At 41.6% G+C, this 18,476-nt stretch overlaps 1 protein-coding gene across 1 annotated transcript in view; it reads right to left on the bottom strand.

Moving 5' to 3' along the window:
- The window catches only part of SETD7 (SET domain containing 7, histone lysine methyltransferase), a 52,514-nt gene that overhangs the window by 16,151 nt on the left and 17,887 nt on the right, over nt 1–18,476 (bottom strand). Inside the window, exons 4-5 of the mRNA XM_040250479.1 lie at nt 10,197–10,398; nt 5,322–5,511 (exon numbers count right to left, since the gene is read on the bottom strand). Coding sequence (XP_040106413.1) covers nt 5,322–5,511; nt 10,197–10,398 — 392 coding nt within the window. The remainder of the gene's footprint in view (nt 1–5,321; nt 5,512–10,196; nt 10,399–18,476) is intronic.

The following is an 18,476-nucleotide window of genomic DNA, read 5'->3' as shown; positions in this document are numbered from 1 at the left end:
TATCCAAGTGGAAAAAATACAGAGAGACACTTAGGAAAAAGTTAATCTAAAGTAATAATTTTTTTTTACTCCTGAAATGCTTTCACTATGTTCAGGAATATAATAATGAAGATGGATACCATGTTACAAAGCATAATTAACTTTCACTCTTTCATTCTTTAAATATCTGGAATTACATGAGTGACCTACATCTAAGCATCATCCAACCCATTGGTAGAACTCATGTTATACATCTAAGATCATTCCTGATTTGAGAATCGTTAAGTATAACAAATATTGTTATAACATCAAATATTCTTATACTAGGGGATTAAAATCTGATGGTTCATTTGTTGAACTTTGTGATGCTGAACTGAGTTGCTAAAAGATATTTTTAGGTTATTATTGAATACAGCAATTGGATGCTTAGTAGATGGCATGGGTACCAGGTGATAACATTAATTCTAATTAAAATACGTGATAGGATGAAATAGTTGCTGGCTGGCTAGATAACATGCTTCTTACAAGCAGGTTTACACCAGTAATTACAAACTGATGTGCAAAATATAAATGGTTAGTTTTCCGATTTGCTCCGGGGTTTTGTTATCAGGTATTCACAGCCATCAGGAATATCTCCTGAAATCCCATTTTTGCTTTTGATTCACATTTTCCTTTATTCACATGATTTAAAAGCTGCTTGTGTAATTAAAAATTTTAATCGAGAAAAGGCTTTGTCATGAAAACTTGAGATCTCTCTCTGGTTGGATAAGATTGGATAATAGTTTTAAATTTTCCTTGTGGTTTTTTTCACACTAGACACAGTCTGTAGAATCCAACCACCCACCCTTGGCAATTGTCTCTTTCACTAAAAATAAACATTCAGCCTCACTAGAATTAAGGAGAACAGACTGCTTTTGATAAAGCATTAACAAAGTCATCTTATTTCTATTAAAGTGGTTCAGAAACCAGTTAGTAATTCATTTCAGAAATGAAGGCACACAGCCACTCTAGAATTAACATTGCTGCTAAGCTGCTAAGTCGCTTTAGTTGTGTCCGACTCTGTGCGACCTCATAGACGGCAGCCCACCAGGCTCCCTTGTCCTTGGGATTCTCCAGGCAAGAACACTGGAGTGGGTTGCCATTTCTTTCTCCAATGCATGAAAGTGAAAAGTGAAAGTGAAGTCGCTCAGTTGTGTCCGACCCTCAGCGACCCCATGGACTGCAGCCTTCTGGGCTCCGCCATCCATGGGATTTTCCAGGCAAGGGTACTAGAGTGGGGTGCCATTGCCTTCTGTGAGAATTAACATTACTTCTCTGCAAAGAATTAGCCTCCAAGAACCCTCCCAGAGCACGAGGAAGACATACAGTGTTTCAAAGGCTAATAAGTAAAGAAACAAGTTTACTCCTGAAAAGTCAATATTTTAGGCACTAAGGCATCATAAATTATCCATTAAGCAGTTCCTAAGTAGTTACCAATGGTTACCGGGTCCTCTTTCTTTCTTTCTTTTTAATACAATCAAAACCCAAATTAATGTCTCAGACTAAAAGTCTGAGATCAGTCCATGTCACAATCCAGATCAGTCCATGTCACAGACCATTTGAGTATTTTCAAGAGAGAGAATTTAATACAGGGAATCGGTTACACACAAGATAGAAGAGCTGAGAAGCCAAGGAAGGCAATGAAGAGCCCAGAAACTGTCAAGAGCAGAAAGCCATAACCCTGAGTCACAGGAGCAGTGTTAGTCACTCAGTCGTGTTCGACACTTTGTGACCCCATGGACTGTAGCCTGGCAGGCTCCTCTGTCCATGGAATTCTCCAGGCAAGGATACTGGAGTGGGTTGCCATGCCCTTCTTCAGGGGATCTTCCCCACCCAGGGATCGAACCCAGGTCTCCTCCACTGGCAGGCAGATTCTTTACCGTCTGAGCCACAGAGACATTCCTGGACCTCTGGAGCTGGGGGAGCCCAGGGAACCTGGATCTGAGGGGAACCGTCCTGCTAGGAGATGGCATCAGCAGACAGGCCCCTGCTGGGGACTCTACGGGACACACCGAGGGCTTCTCCCTGCTCCTGTCCCTGGTCTGTGGCCAAACCCAGACAGAAGCTGGAGGCACAGAGCCGGGGAAATGCACCAGGCAAGGGGCAGACACCCCTGCCTGCAGTAAAGCAGGGCAGGGAAGGCTGAGAACCAGCACACAACTGATTAAAAGAAGTTCAAATAAGAAAAGAAAAAAAAAAAAAAACCAACCCCAAAACCTCACATTCCCAAACCAAACATTTCTGTGGAACAGACATCCTATTGTGCACAAATTCTCCTAAGAACTCCCATCTCCTTTCCTTGGACTAAAACTTTCCTCACAAATGTGCTAAGTGCCAACTACACATAAAACACCATGTTGGGGGCCGTGCAGATACAAGCAGGAGTCATATCATATCTCTTCCTGCTTTCAAGGAGTCAATGTGTCTTCTCCAGTGCTGACCGTCCCTCCCTCTGCTCCCTTAGACAGGCTGAAGGCACCCTCTCCTCCCTCTATTCCCCTGTCATTGGTACTATGACCTGGGACTGCAATCCATCCATTCACTTGACAAACATTACCTTTAAGAGGGGAGCCAAGCCATAAGGATGGAACAGGCAAGGATTTCCCTTGCAGTCCAGTGGTTGGGACTCTGCACTTTCACTGCCGAGGGCCCAGGTTCAACCCCTGGTTGGGGAACTAAGATCCTGCAAGCTGCATGGAATGCCCTCTCCCCCCCCAAAAAAAAAAACTAGTAAGGACCTATTGTATATCACAGGGAACTCTACTCAATACTCTAATGGCCTATATGGCAAAACAATCTAAAAATGAGTGGATATATGTGTGGGCATAACTGATTCACTTTATTGTACACTTGAAACTAAAACAACACTGTAAATCAACTATACTTTGATAAACACTTAAAGAATTAAATTGAAAAGATGAAACTTCTGATTTAATAGTCCTGAAGGGGGCCTGACAACCCGCATTTTGCATTTCTAAGACACATTCAAGTGATGCTGATAATTGCACTAAAAAAGAGACAGAATAGGCATTAGCCAGGGAATGGAATTGCCATGTAAAGAGGCAAAGAAGAAATGAGGAGAGAAGAAATTCCAGGCAGAGGCACAAGGAAACTCAGCAAGAAGCGTGGAGGGAGAGAAGCAGTTTGTTGACCCGAGAGCACAGAGTCAGGAGAAGGAAGTGAGGAGGGTTTTGGGTGAGACACTTGCATTCTGTTTGCTCCTCCCCCAACCACTGGGCCAGAAGCCACATGACTCCAAAAGCCCTCATCTATCAGCCAGTCGGTGGCTCAGTACTTGTAAGTGGAAGAGGAAGGAGACAGAAACTAAAGGGGTGGAACACAGAGCAAAGACTGGGCCTGGTTCCTCCCAGCCACCCAGAGCAACTGTGCCTTCTGACCCTTTTGAGACCCAAATTGTTCAACACAGCCTTAAAAGAACTGAGTCCTGTTGGAATCTTGCCAATAAATCCACCCCTCCTTTTCCGGTCTTAAGTGAGTTTGAGGAAGGTGCTTGCTATTTGCATCCAGGAGTTCTAAGAAAAACCATAATTCCCCTGAGACTGATCACTCTCACTTTCCAAAATGTGTTTCATACTTATACCAAGAAGAGTGTAATAACCACAATAACTTCCCTGATGGGGCTTTATGGTAGGTGCCAATATCTGTATTTTATAAGGAAAAAACAGGTTCTAAAAGGATAAGTAACCTGCCCCAAGCCACAATACAGTAAATGCTGGAGCCAAGACTCTAAGGAGGTGACTCTCAAGTTCAAGACTCTTGCCGCTAGAAGTGTTGCCAGTTCTGAAGTTTTAAAATCTGCACCACCAACTGGGATCTCCCCCTGGCCGGAGTCTCCTCATTTCTAAACATTGTAACACTGTCTCCTATTGAAATGGACATGAAGAGTGCAGATATTAGAGTTTAAAGTTCAAAGATTACCTTCACACTTAAAAAAAACCCACTTCATTGTGGAATGATTTTAAATTTACATAAAAGTTGCAAACATAGAACAGAGAGCTCCTGATGCCCCTCACTGTTCTCCTAATGTTAATTTCTTATGTTACACGGTACATTTGTCCACATTAAGAAACCAACATAGCATTACTATTGAGTGAACTCCAGACTTTATTCAGATTTCACCAGTTTTTCCACGAATGTCCTTTTTCTGTTCCAGGATCCAATCCAGATTCCCATACTGCATTTAAAATGCCTCAGTTTTTAACTTAAAAAAAAAAAACAAAAACGGAGACATTTATAACAACCCAAGTTGCAGCTAAATGTAAAGTGCTAGCTTTCCTATTTTTGGACAACCACCCTTTGGAGAATCTCCTTCCAATCCACAGAGCTAAATATTATCTAGGCCTAGCAATGCCTAGATGCACTATCTTTGCTACTTTATTCTTCTTATACCTTAACTTAGATTGGAAATGCATATATGTCGGGAAGATCCCCTGGAGAAGGAAATAGCAACCCACTGCAGTATTCTTGCCTGGAAAATCCCATGGACAGAGGAGTCTGGTGGGCTACAGTCCATGGGGTCGCAAAGAGTCAGACATGACTGCGCACTTGACTTTACTTTCATACATTGTTTTCTCAGGAATCAGACCAATTTAGCTTTCTTAATATTGTGCCACTCAGAATACAAAACCTTGATTTCTTTCTTTGTTATTTTCCAGATTTTCTACAGTAAATAATTTTGTAATAAGAAATAAAGCTTGGTGCCATCCTGTATTTCTGAAAGGAAACAGGACTTTTTGTAACATGGAGACCAACAGGTTCATTTGTGCACAGAGTATGTCTTCCAAGAAGATGCTAGACCTTCTCCTCCCCCCTTTTGCATCGCTCAGCACGTGAGATCTTAGCCAATCAGGGGTTGAACCCATGCTCGCTGCAGTGGAAGTGTGATTCATGGGGTCTCAAAGAGTCGGACATGACTGAGTGACTGAACTGAACTGAACTGACTCCAGTATTCTTGCCTGGGAAATCCCATGGACAGAAGGGCCTGGTTGGACTTCAGTCCATGGGGTCGCAAAGAGTCGGACACGACTCAGCAACTAAACCACCGTCGCCACCACCGAGCTGACTAGAAGCCTGGAGTCGCACCTGGCCTGGCCACATCCCACCTGGACCAGTTGAATACAGCTGCTTATCAGACCTGTGTTTGCTGCTGTAAACCACTGAGGTGCTGAGGTGTCTCATAAGCAGCCAAGCTGATACAACGGACAAGACAAGGACATTAACTTCTCCCCAGTAACAACCTGTTTTGGAATTGAAGCAACCCATCCGAAGCAGATTCAACTTACTTCCAGGCATCAGTTCAAAGTGAGGCCTTCCTTCTTCAGTGGACACAAGAGTAGCCAGCTTCCCTTCTATCATCTCTCCATCAATGAATTTTCCATACAGGGCAGTCCTTTCATCAGGGTACACGTAGGCTATCTTCTCTCCCGTCATCTCCCCATCTTCATTTACTTCTCCTACAAGGCTGCCTCCATCCTGATGGGAGAAACCCAAAACCAGAAAATATTATATTATAGTATTTATCTATAGGACACGACCAGTATTCTTGGGCTTCCCTGGTGGCTTAGCTGGTAAAGAATCTGCCTGCAACGTAGGAGACCTGAGTTCGATCCCTGGGTTGGGAAGATCCCCTGGAGAGTGGCTACCCACTCCAGTATTCTGGCCTGGAGAATTCCATGGACTGTATAGTCCATGGGGTCCCAAAGAGGCAGACACGACTGAGCGACTTTCACTCACTCACTCATATGACACGAGCTCAAGATATTTCTCTTGTGCATGCCCACTGTTAGTAGCACTAATATGGATCATAACAGTTTAAGAACTCAGCTTTTCACATGAGCGTGAACAGCATGAGGCATATCATCCCTCCCCACCCAGCCCCCTATAGGCTGTATGCACAGGGAGCGTATAAACCTGATTTACAGAGTCAGACATGGAGCTGTACTTTATAATCCTGGACAAGTTACTGATTCTCTCTAACTTGGTTTCTTATCTAAGAAACAAACATGCTGTATTTGTGCATGTATGCATGCTCAGTCCCTTCAGTCGTGTCTGACTCTTTGTGACCCCATGGACTGTAGCCCACTAGGTTCCTCTATCCCTGGGATTCTCCAGGCAAGAATGCTGGGCTGGGTTGCCATGTCCTCCTCCAGATCTTTCCCACCCAGGGACGGAACCTATGTCTCCTGAGTTGCAGGCGGATTCTTTACTCACTGAGCCACCCATTTGTAATATGTCATAAACATTGAAAGGAAATGTAACAAGGGTTACTCTGGGCCAATATAAAATGTGATGAGGATCTGTAGCAATACGGTCTTACTCACTATGCTTAGAAATTCGCTTTTCAAATATGGAATTCTGAATTTCTGGTCTATTAAGAAAATCTTTAGTCCAAAGATACTTAAGAATTAGTTCAGTGTACATGAGTAGAGAGTTGTCTGTGTTTTCTAAGGAATAAACAAAAGAACTTTGAGATACTGTCTTTCTGAGAGTCCTATACCATGGGTTTTTTTTAAATTTTTTTGAGCTAGAATGCAAAGTGAAAAAAGAACAACTAAATTCTCCTCCTTTGCCCATCACTTCTCTCTTCCCACTCTTCTTTATTTACTGCTTGCTCCCTTCTGCCTCCTTCCAGGAGAGGAGCCAGCTGTGCTTCCTGTTTTACTGTCACTTGCTTCATTCCCAAGGGTCCGTAAATGATTTAGGGCAGAGGCTATCGTAGAATTCTGTATCCTGGTACCAGTGTTAGGGACACAGGAGGTGATATAAATACTTTGTAAATTGCACTGGGACACTAAAAATAAACCAATAGTTAATTATTATTAAATATTATTAAATTATATAAATAAATACTATTATGTATTATTAAATAAAAAGTTAATTTTAAAAAATCTAACCTAGGGTATAAAAGATATGTTTCCTTCTTTTTCCTTCCCATCTAGGGGGGCCTCATGGTATAAATAGAAATCTAAGACCTTTGTGGGTTTGACCTATGGCTAGTAAGGCCATGACATCTTCTAAAAGCTTGGTTATTTCCTCAACTGAAAGGTTCTAGAAGCAGCTACTCAGAGTCAGTGATGTGGGATGACTTCTGAGTGATTTCAAATGTTGTTTACTGAGAGAGAGCAGGAAGAAATAACCACCAGGTATAGGATCTCCCCAGTTCACTGTAGTCTAATTGCTCTTTGGAGAAAAAAAAAGTTATAAAAGGAATCACAGCACTTCCATAGAAAGAAAAATACTTGGAAGCATTTTTCCCAGATAGAGAGGACATTAGGGATGTATTATTGCTCTTCTCCCTGAGTTAATTCTTAATAACCCATCCTGAACAGAGATGTATTTTCTGCAAGATCTGCCTTCAGACTTTCAGTGATGATGACAGCTGAGTGGTGTTAGAGCACATGTGCTCCTCACACACTGTAACTAACTAAACCATCAAGATTACTATTTATTCAGCATTCTTTCTAGGGTCTCAGGTTTTCTTCCCCCTTACGAGTTTTAAACTTCGTTTTGGGGGCAAGTGATTTTATTTGTCTAGAACAATAAAGCAGAGATTCTTCTTTTATTTTAGGAAGGAGTTGGTGGCTTTAGTTGCTAAGTCGTATCTGACTTCACGACCCCGTGGACTGTAGCCCTCCGGGCTCCTCTGTCCATGGGATTCTCCAGGCAAGAATCCTGGAGCGGAATGCCATTTCCTTCTCCAGGGGATCTTCCCAACCCATGGATTGAACTCGGGTCTCTTGCATTGCTGCAGGCAGATTCTTTACCGACTGAGCTAGCAGGGAAAGGAGTTATGAGTTTTTAATTAAATCTCTCCATCACTGTTCCAAGGTAAACTTTTGAAAGACATAAACTACCCTTAGAATGAGCTTACAAATCCTGTATGGAGGATCATTATTTTTTGCCTCGCTTTGTTCCTACTTTGACCTCATGTCACAAACACTTCCTTGTTGGCTGTACCGGGGGAGCAGAGGGAAAGCTGCTCCCCTCTCTCCTCTGCTGAGTGGCTCCCACTATGGGAAGAGGAACCCTTCACTTGGTCGGTGAGAAGGCAGGATCTGACACCCATCTCTACCGATAGGGGTTAACAGGATAAAGCTCTCACATGTTCTGCACTTTCGCTCACCTGTTCTGAGAATTGGCAGTGCCCATGGGTGCACCTGCTCCCCCCTCACGCTCTCTTCTCCTTGGGGAAGCTCTCCCAGGCAGCCCTACTCCCCAAGGGAAACCTGCAGCTTTCTAGCTGCTCTGTGGGCACCTGGCCCATCTGTTTAGTTCAGAGGGGCAGAAGTAGAAACCCACAACACCTCTGCATTCTAACTCTGCCATAGTGAAGTCCTGATCCCTGACACCTATGTCCATTTCTTAACTGCTCAGTTGAGTCTGACTCTTTGTGACCTTATGGACTGTAGTCCTTCGGGCTCCTCTGTCCATGGAATTCTCCAGGTAAGAATGCTGGAGTGGGTTGCCATATCCAGGGACCGAATCTGGATCTACTGCATTGCAGGCAGACTCTTTACCGTCTGAGCCATCAGGGAAGCCCACTTCTTAATTGATTCTCAGCCTGGAGATCAGAGCAGTGGGATGTGATCACCAGCCTCACGCCTGGCCCCAATGCCAACAGATACTTACTATACACAAAATGTCATCAACCAAGTTAATTTTGACAGCTTGTAACTCCCCAGTGCTTCTTCCTTCCTAAGGTGGAGTCCTCTCCTGGTGTTTAAAAGGACACTAATTCAAGCTGAAGGCTAAAAGGCAGCTGCTCACTTTAGGTTTCAGACTGCAACTACATTGAGTGAATCAGGTCCGTTCACCTTAGTGCATCTTTGATCTCCTCTAGGGACTTAAATTGATCATAGTTACAAGTAAAATTACAAGTAGTGGGAGAATCTTGTAATCCATTGCATTTCCCTCCTTTCAACCCCCAGGAAGAATGCCACTTTCCCTGACTTCAAGATTCACTGTGCTATGGGAAGCTCCCTAGCACGGGGCAGTAGGAAGCTTATCCTGCCTAGTGGCGAAGCACCAGAAGTTTCAGGCTTCCTAATCTGGTAAGTACCTCCACCTCTTCTCCCTCTGTAATAGAAACTTCTGAACTATTGCAGATCCTACCAAGAGAATGTGTAAATGCTTTAATAATTATTTTAAAAAATGTTTCACAATCTTTTTCTTTGGCTAGAGTATAACTTATTTTTCAGCAACAATAATGTGTAAGTAGATTTTCCTGGCATTACTTTTCTTGTTATACATATAATAGAGACTTTGTTTTTATTGATACTTTTAAATCATAAAAGGAAAGTATTAAGAGTAAGAAAAAACATATTTTGACTTAAGCTCCGGACAAAATAAAATATTAGATAAAATATTTTTGCAGGTCTATTTTCTGAAACATTTTCTGGAAACTCACTAAGAACAGATGGGGTATTTGAAATGCAAACAAAAATTACAGCATTAATTCCCAGCCATGGGTTTTTGCTGCATCTTTCTGCTCTAGTCAACTCCAGAAAGATCATAAAATATTATCAAATATTCAAAGGCTAGTTAATTTTAATCACCTTGATTTAAGCAATATAAACCAAAAAATGGGGAGGGGGATTGGAAAGTCAAGTAACAATAGTGTAATAAGTCCCAAAAGATGTGAAATTGTTGGAATCATTCTTACATATGAGAGAGAATAAAATTGCAACAATGAAACATTCCAACATTCTTTCTATATCCCAAATAAATATTTTTTAAAATCAATGTATTTCTGTTTTTATTGGTGGTACAATCAAGCCAGTTTGTCTCAGTTTGGTTTTAATTTTTTTTAAGATATTTACTGTGGGATCAAACTCAGGTCCCCTGCATTGGGAGCATGGAGTCTTGGCCACTCGACCACCAGGGAAGTCTCCTCCATTTTGTTTTCATTGTGACTAGTCATTTCTTTCCAAAGCCACCCTGAAGAGGAATTTACAGCAGATCGGAGGACAATTTAAGTCAACTGTTTCACAGTGAGAGGACAATCCCCCTAAGTTGTTGGCTTCAGCTACTGGCTCTCAAGTTTTCACAGCCTCACGTTTTCTAACATAGAGAATACATTTTATTCTTCATTGGGAAGACTCAAAGCCTTGTCTTAAAACATGCTATTTTTCAGCAAAATGAGCAGTGACAAGACTTACTGGGTAGTATATCCAGCACACTCCATGCCGAATGTTATCTTTGTATTGTCCCTTGAAGATCAGTCTCCCATCTGTGTCGTACTCCTGGGCCGGTCCATTCAGCTCTCCATCTACGTACGTGCCCTGGAGAACTCCTCCATCCTCGTAAGTGTAAACTCCCTGGCCCTGCAGGGCATCGTCCACATAATATCCCTCCAGGGTGCTGTGAGAGAAGGGAGAACAAAAGAGGATAGTGAGACCCTGACTCAACTCTCCTAAAAGAAAGGATCGTATCATGCCCACCTCTGCGCCAGTGCCCACCTGCATTCAGTACATCCTCCTGAGTTCTCGGCGACTGCTAGGGGAAAATACTCCTGAGATATGGGTAGGATTAGAAACAGGAAGATTTAATTCCTAATCTCTAGTTCCTATTAAATCTAGTTTCTCTACTGAAAGAAATATAAGAGAAAGAAACCACAAGTGGAAACAGAATAAGCCTCATCTAAGTTATGTTTCCTGGGACTTCCCTGGGGGCTCAGATGCTAAAGAATCTGCCAGCAGTGCAGGAGACCTGGGTTGGGTAGATCCGCAGAAGGAATGCGTGGCAACCCACTCCAGTATTCTTACCTGGAGAATCCCCTTGGACAGAGGAGCCTGGTGGGCTACAGTCCATGGGGTCACAAAGAATTGGATACGACTGAGTGACTAAGCACACGTTTCCAAGGCTAGATGCTGACCAATACTAGGCAACAGAAATGCTGGTGTTACCCTTGCCACACATAAACCACTCCTGCTTAACTTCCCTCAAGAGTGGTTCAGAATTCACTGGGAGTTCTCAAGGGTCTTTAGATGGCATGGTCCATGTCTGAGCACTCTTATAGAGTGGTCTCCAATAATACAAACGTGGTTTAGAACATGTAGATGTCCACCTATCTGTCTTACACTATTAATGCATTATTTATTGGTGACAACCACAATTAATATCCAATCAAAAGTATCCCCTTCCATTTCTTTGGCAGATTTGTGGGGAGGTACTTGTGTGTGTGTGTCTATATGTGATGTGTGTGTGTAATCACGGGCAATGAGGGTAAAGGATGGAAGATGGCAGGCTAAACCTGACTAACATCAACTGCTGTTGTTTAGTCCCTTTAGTCACATCCAACTCTTTTGTGACCCCATAGACTACAGCTTGCCAGGCTCCTCTGTCCATGGGATTCTCGAAGCAAGAATACTGGAGTGGGTTGCCATTTCGTTCTCCAGGGGATCTTCCTGATCCAGAGATCAAATCCAGTTATTTGAGTGTCCTGCATTGCAGGTGGATTCATTAGTAGCCTGATAGAAAGTTTGAGATCCATAGTCCCCAAACTGAAGAAAGCTCACAGGGGTGTTTATGGTGATTTTATAAGAACCTTTTTTCTCTCCTCATAAAATACTTTTTGGATTTCATAACATATTTTGAGTGTCAGCCTTGCAAAGGCCATTATGCAACAAACCTAACTTTATCCAAAAATTCCTTCATGAACTGAAATTTGGAATAAAGGGAAAGACCAACTCAAATTATTATTATTTTTTTTACAATTAAAACATAAGATGCTTAGCAACAAACAGTTTGATTGTTTTAACATGCACAGATAACACTCATTCATTAATTCAACTAACATATTTACAGGATGCCTTCAAGTAGTGAGTACAGTTGTATGAGGATCTAGGAAGCATTATGAACAAGACAAGCACAAAACCAGGAGACAGGTACTGGGGACAGGAGGGAGCCATGGGGACGGATGTGGCTGCACCTGACTGCCTGGAACAGTCTTATCTTGCTGTTAATGAATGACAGAATGATCTGTAATTATTAAAAGAAAAGCACAGTTGAAATAACGATACCCTCTGATTACAATGCAATTAGACTATTTGTAGTCTCCCAAAGAGATAAATCATTCTCTTTCAGTTTTGTTTGTACGATCAATGATAAATAGGCCTAGTAAATTCATGTAGAGACGAAGGTGTACTTCAGCATAGCCCTTGCATCAATAATCAAAATTCTAAATTAGTGAGGTTCGAATTAATGAGAGTACACTGTCATTAGATTCCAACCACGAAAAGAACAACCTTGGTGAAGGATAACCAATCAACCGATATAATGACGCAACAGACAGGACAAAAAACTATTTAATTATCCATTTGGACTTGGGGAATTACCAGATAAAATACAGGATGCTCAGTGGAGTTTCAGATAAATAACAAATAACTTTTTTAGCATAATTATGTCCCAAATATTGAACAGGACATAGTTATACTAAAACAGTTTTTGCTGCTTATCTTTGTGTGTGTGTGTGTGTGTGTGTGTGTGTGTGTGTGGTCAGTCATGTCTGACTCTTTGCGACCCCATGGACTGTAGCCTGCCAGGCTCCTCTATCCAAGGAATTTTCCAGGCAAGAATTTGGGGATGGGTCACCATTTCCTATTCCAGGGGATCTTCCCAACCCAGGGATTGAACCCAGGTCTCCTGTTTTGCAGGCAGATTCTTTACCAGTGAGCCACTTGGCATACCATTTTAACTGGGTGGCCTGGATTTTTATTTGTTAAACCTGGCAACCCCATTGACTGAATTCTCAGTGGCATTCAAAATGTTACTGTGTGTGTTTGGGCAGAATTATCCCCTGACAGACTAGTCTGCCAACATTTCTTAGGTTTATGATGAAATCTACAAGGCATGGGTCTCAAGAATCAGTTAAACTATCATGTAGATTTGCACATATTTCCCCCTGGTTGTGTCCAGTAGCTTGTCTCCCCCTCCCTTACAGCAGAGCCCACCCTTATTAACAAACTGCTATTTCCTGTAGCTCAATAAACCTAAGATTTCCAAATGCAAAGTCTTAAGACTTTGGAGAGCAAAACTTACTGCATTGTTTTCCAGCTCCTGCCTGAGGAAACAGCTTAGTTTCCTTGGTAAATTTTTTTGGTAACTTGGGTGGAATCTGATAACAAAAAAGGGACATGTTATCATAGGAACTGTGATCTCCAAGGCAATAAAAATTGATAAGGCTCTGAAATCCTCTGTCACAGAGGAAATAAAATAAAAAAACTTCTTAGTCTGGTGTTAAAGGCACCACTTCTTTCTCTAACTTTTTCCTCCCGAAGAGGTTGGCAAACCGTAGCTGGCTGCCTGTTTTTGTAAATACAGTTTTACTGGAACACGGCCACGAACATTCCTTTCCGTATCCTCTGTGGCTGCTCTCATATCACAACAGCAGAGTTGAATAGTTGCAACAGAGGCCATATGTGGCCCCAAAGCCTAAAATATTTATTATCTCCCCCTGGGCAGAAAAGGTTTGCCCAGCTTCTGCTCTAGAAGCCCCTGCTTACGTTATTCACTGGCCTCAAGCACACCTCTATGGATCTTAGCTTCTATACTCTGTTTTCCCTGGTTCTTCCGTTAAAACATATGTAACTAAACTTTTTAAATTCCTGAGGATGCCTTCAGGAAAAAAAAAAGTTATGGGTCATATTTGCCTTTTTATCATTCAAAACAAAAATAACTTTGGGAAAAGAATGAATATTCTCCAACCTCTGGTCTTTTTCTTTTTAAAAAAGAAATAAACTATGAGAAAATGGCATTATGTTGCATTCTATTGTTAGTATCCGGTCATATTTGAGAAGTAGCTATGGAGGGAAAACTTTCTAATCGTTCTTGCTGAAATGGCACAGAGAAGGGTGCCATTCTCTAAATGCTATAGAGAAGGGTGCTCATCACTGGCCTCCCTGAAGCCTACCCTTCCGCCACACGGAGCCCTGCTTCCAAAGGAGGCTACCTTGACCTCTGCAACCACAGTCACCAGAGCCTAGTCATGGACTAGGACAGGATGTGCCACGTCTTTATCCATGATCAGCTTATGGGTCCTATTTCTCTAAATAGATTGTAAGCCCTTTACAGGAACAAATCACGCATTATGTATTTCTCCCCTCACACATAAACACAGCATGTCTTCAAGCGCTATTTCCTAAATGAAAGAGTGGAACTGGGATAGTCTTGCTCTGAGAAGAGACAATTGAGAGGGAACATAACCATGTTAAGAGTATTTCTCAAGCGCTGGGAGAATTTTTTATATGAAGTGTATGTACATTTAAAAAAGAAGTCAACTATGAGAAAATGGCATTATCTTGTAGCCACTCAATTGCAAGTGAGAAAGTTTCTTAAACTCTGTGGTTTATTTCTCCATTTGTAAACTGCAGCTACTCATGAGGCTATTCAGGATTACAAGGTTTAATACACAGAAAGTGCTCAGAAGATGTTAGGACATAACGACTGCTTGAATAACAATTATTATTATTAAGCATGCACTTTAATGAATATGACAGTGAGCTTTTTACTGAGAAACTTAGCTTAAAACAGCAGCACTAGGGAACTGGTTATGAGACACTGGAATAGACAGAGAAATTAACAACACTGCTCTAGATTTACTTTTTAAAAAACCCAGCTAGAAAGAGTCCTCTTTGAGGGAAGGATGGAATAAATGCTTCTTTAAGTGAAAAAAGTAAAAATATTCATTGTAAAATGAACAAACAAACATAAAGCAAATCAAATACTACAAAGATGTGGAAAGCAGAAACCCCCTGGACTCTTCCTCAGTTCGGCATATATCATTTAAGACTTTTTTCCATTAATACATTATGCATTTTCCAACCTTGCATGGTTGCTGTTTTAACAAAAATGGGATCATACCATACCCAATGTTCTTGATTTGTATTTTCTTAAAATTTCTTTGAACACTTGGCAGATATTTTAGTATGTTAAGAAGCTACAACAAAATGGTTTGATTTTTCTGGTACCAGCACTTGAATCAAATAACTGGAAAACATGGAGAAAATTTAAAGATCAGTTTTAATGAGATTTCTTTCTTCCCATATACACACAGACCATTTTTATCTGTTTTATCAAAGGTCTTGTACTTAACTTTCCAGTATTAAGTTAAATGAGAAAACGTAACTTACAAAGAAATGAAAAAATTTTATGGCTGTTTACCTAGGCAGATACATCTGCAATCTATTCAACTATTTTCCCTGAAGAATTCTCTTTAATATCTGAATACACAAAAGTGTTCTTAGGAGACTAAACAGCTTTGGCTTTTCCTTCACATTTTGGGCTCTAGAAGGTTTGGGGCTTTCCAGCTCCTGAGGCATAAGCTCTGCTCCCTCCAGCACCGTGTTCCCTTCCTTCTGTCTGGTACAGAACCTAGAGGGAAATTTTATTTCAAAAATTATTTATTTATTATTGGCCATGCTGGGTCTTAGTTGCAGCACATGGGCTCCTCAGTTGCAGAATGTGGGATCTAGTTCCCTGACTCAGGATCAAATCTAGGACCCCTGCATTGGGCAACCACTGAACAACCAGGGAAGACACAAGAAAGATATTTTAAATGAAGGGTAATTCCACTTTAAACTCTCATCTCTAACTAAATTAAATTGTGACTAAGTATTAAAATATTGTTATATGACAATATATATTTTTTTAATGCTCTTTTTTAAAAAATTGAGATATCACCAGCATACAACATTATATTACATATTATCTCTTAAAATATTGAGAACTAAGTAAAGAAGAGCAGCAATAAAAAAGCCAGGTCATCTGATAGGGCTCTATCCAACCTCCTCCAGGATGTGACAAGCAAACTGCACGGAGCTCTGTCACGCTTCCATGTAATCCTGTTCTATCTTCAGAATTTCTTACCTTTTAATAGAAGATCTACGAGTCTGTAGCTTCTGATTGTTATAAAGTTTCAAGATAACAGTAGGATATGTGAAGAGCAATCAGTGAAACTGAGTTTTGCTCTGTAAAAATAAGCCCTGGGAAAACCCTGCTGGCCACTGTTAACTGATAATAGTCACATCAGTAATAAAATATAATAGTAAAAAAATCATAGCAATAATAATCCATCCTTGCTCTTGAGGGCATTGTGTTAAGTAAGTCAGACAAAGACAAATGCTCTATGTCCCCACTCATATGTGGAACCTAAAAAAGCTTAACTTGGGACTTCCCTGGCAGTCCAGGGGTTAGGACCCCTCACTTCCAATGCAGGGGGTGAGGGTTCAATCCTCAGTTGGGGAACTAGGATCCCACATGCCTTTTGGCATGGCCAAAATATTTGAAATAAAAAATAAATAAAAACAGAAAAGTCTAACTCCTTGAAACACATTAGTAAAGAGAAGTGGACGCCAAGGCCTGGAGGGTGTGGAAATGCGGATAGGTTGGTCAAGGGTACAAACTTCCAGTTATAAGATGAGTAAGTTCTGAGGATACAGCATAGTGACTATAATTAATAATACTTTTATACTTGAAAGTTGCTAAGAGAGCAGATCTTTTTTCTTGCCCATGCTGCACAGCTGTGGGCTCTCAGTTCCCTGACCAGGGATTGAACCTGGGCCTTAACAGTGAAAGTCTGGAATCTTAACACCTAGGCTACCAGGGAACTCCCAAGAGAGTTAGATCTTAAGTATTATCACCACACACGCATACACAAAAGGCAATGATGTGGGGAAATGGAGGTGTTATCTGATTGTGTGGGGAAAAAATGCAGACACAGAGTAATAGGCAAAAAGTAGGGAGCTTCTGGGTTGGTGAACTTGTGAAGATGCTGGGAGAGTGATGCCCTTGGAGGGGGTCTGGGAGCCCCATGCCCCTTCCTCTTACTTTGCTTAATGCATCTCTTCCATCTGACTGTTTCTGAGTTTGGTTGCTAAGTCATGTCTGACTCTTTGCGACCCCATAGACTGTTGCCTGCCAGGCTCCTCTGTCCATGGAATTTTCCAGGCAAGAATATTGGAGTGGGTTGCCATTTCCTGCTCCAGGGGATCTTCCCCACCCAGGGACTGAACCCAGATCTCCTGCATTGCAGGTGGATTCTTTACTGACTGGCCACCAGGGAAACCCATTATAAAGGGTTATATCCTAAACTGAGTTATATCCTTTTTTAACAGACTGGTGATCTAGTTTTTAAAAAATTACTAGTAGAGCTCCTTCTAGGTACCCTCCTAAAGTCTTTACAGATTTGTTTCACTCAGTCTTCACAACTAGGAGAAGCTGATAATAATATATCCCCATTTTTCAAATGAGGAAACAAGTTTAGGGAGGCCAACTCACTACGGCAGGGCTCTTCTGAGGTGATTCCTCAGGAAAATCTCCCGTCAATGTGCCCAGCTCCCAAGTTGTTTAAGCTCCTACAAGAAAGTAACTGAATTCACCCCAGGACTCCTTTGAATTTTCCACAATTAAAGCTAATGAGTAACCTCAAGTAAAATGAAGGTGTGAAACAAGGACTGTCAGGATCAGAGCTTTTTTTTTTCCCCTTGGCATGTGGGATCTTAGTTCCCTGACCAGGGATTGAACCTGGGCTCCCTGCAGTGGAAGTGCGAAGCCTTAACCACTGGTCTGCCAGGGAAGTTTGGAGCTATATCCTTGCTTCCTGTGAGAGGAAGGGAGCAGGTTCAGGAAGAAAAGGGGTGGCTTTGGAACTGAACTCACCTTAGCTTGACTCTCAGCTCCAGCTCCTACTGATGAGGTCACTTGGGGCAGGTCACTTCACCTCTCTGTGCTTTAGTTTCTTCACAAGTGAAAAAGGGCTATGAAACCTACTTCACAGATTGTTGTGAAGGCTGTGCCCAGTGCTGAACAAATGGTAGGTATTCAAAGTTCTCCATCTCATTCCCTCTCCCTTTCTTCTCATACATCACAAAACACTTTGCCTCAGTCAGAACTGTTCCTTAGAATACAGATGAATGTATTTGTTGAGCCTGGTTCCAACAAAAGCAACATAGAAGGGACTTTTGCCTTGTGTGGGAGGTTGGGATACATGACTTCAGAAGTCTGTTCCACCTCGAGTTTCTCTGAAATGCAACCAAGTGCTTTCTGAAAACCAAACCAAAGAACTCCTCTGTGGACCTGTCACCTGGAAAATATCACCCTTCTCAGTGGCTCATCAGATGGGCAGCTTCTCTTAAGTTATCTGGTCAGTGATTAACTACAAGGAGCCCTCTTAGTAAGATTCATTAGGAACAAATCAACATCAGAAAATGACTTGGGCAGAGGAGGATGAAGTCATGGAGTAACAAATAATTCTTTGAAATCTAATTGGCAGGTCAGGAGGAAGCATCAATAATGTTAAAAAAAAAACTGAATGATTCACTTATCTCTATTTCATAATCAGGCTAAAAACCACATGATGTCCTAATATCATACAGCCCAAAGCCACTCTACATTGAAATATCTTTTTCTTGTTACCGTTCTAAGATTTTAAGAAGTCCTGC

This window comes from Oryx dammah, unplaced genomic scaffold, assembly GCF_014754425.2.
Source record: "Oryx dammah isolate SB20612 unplaced genomic scaffold, SCBI_Odam_1.1 HiC_scaffold_12, whole genome shotgun sequence".
NCBI classification, from domain to species: domain Eukaryota; kingdom Metazoa; phylum Chordata; class Mammalia; order Artiodactyla; family Bovidae; genus Oryx; species Oryx dammah.
This window is presented reverse-complemented; position numbering and strand designations above follow the sequence as displayed.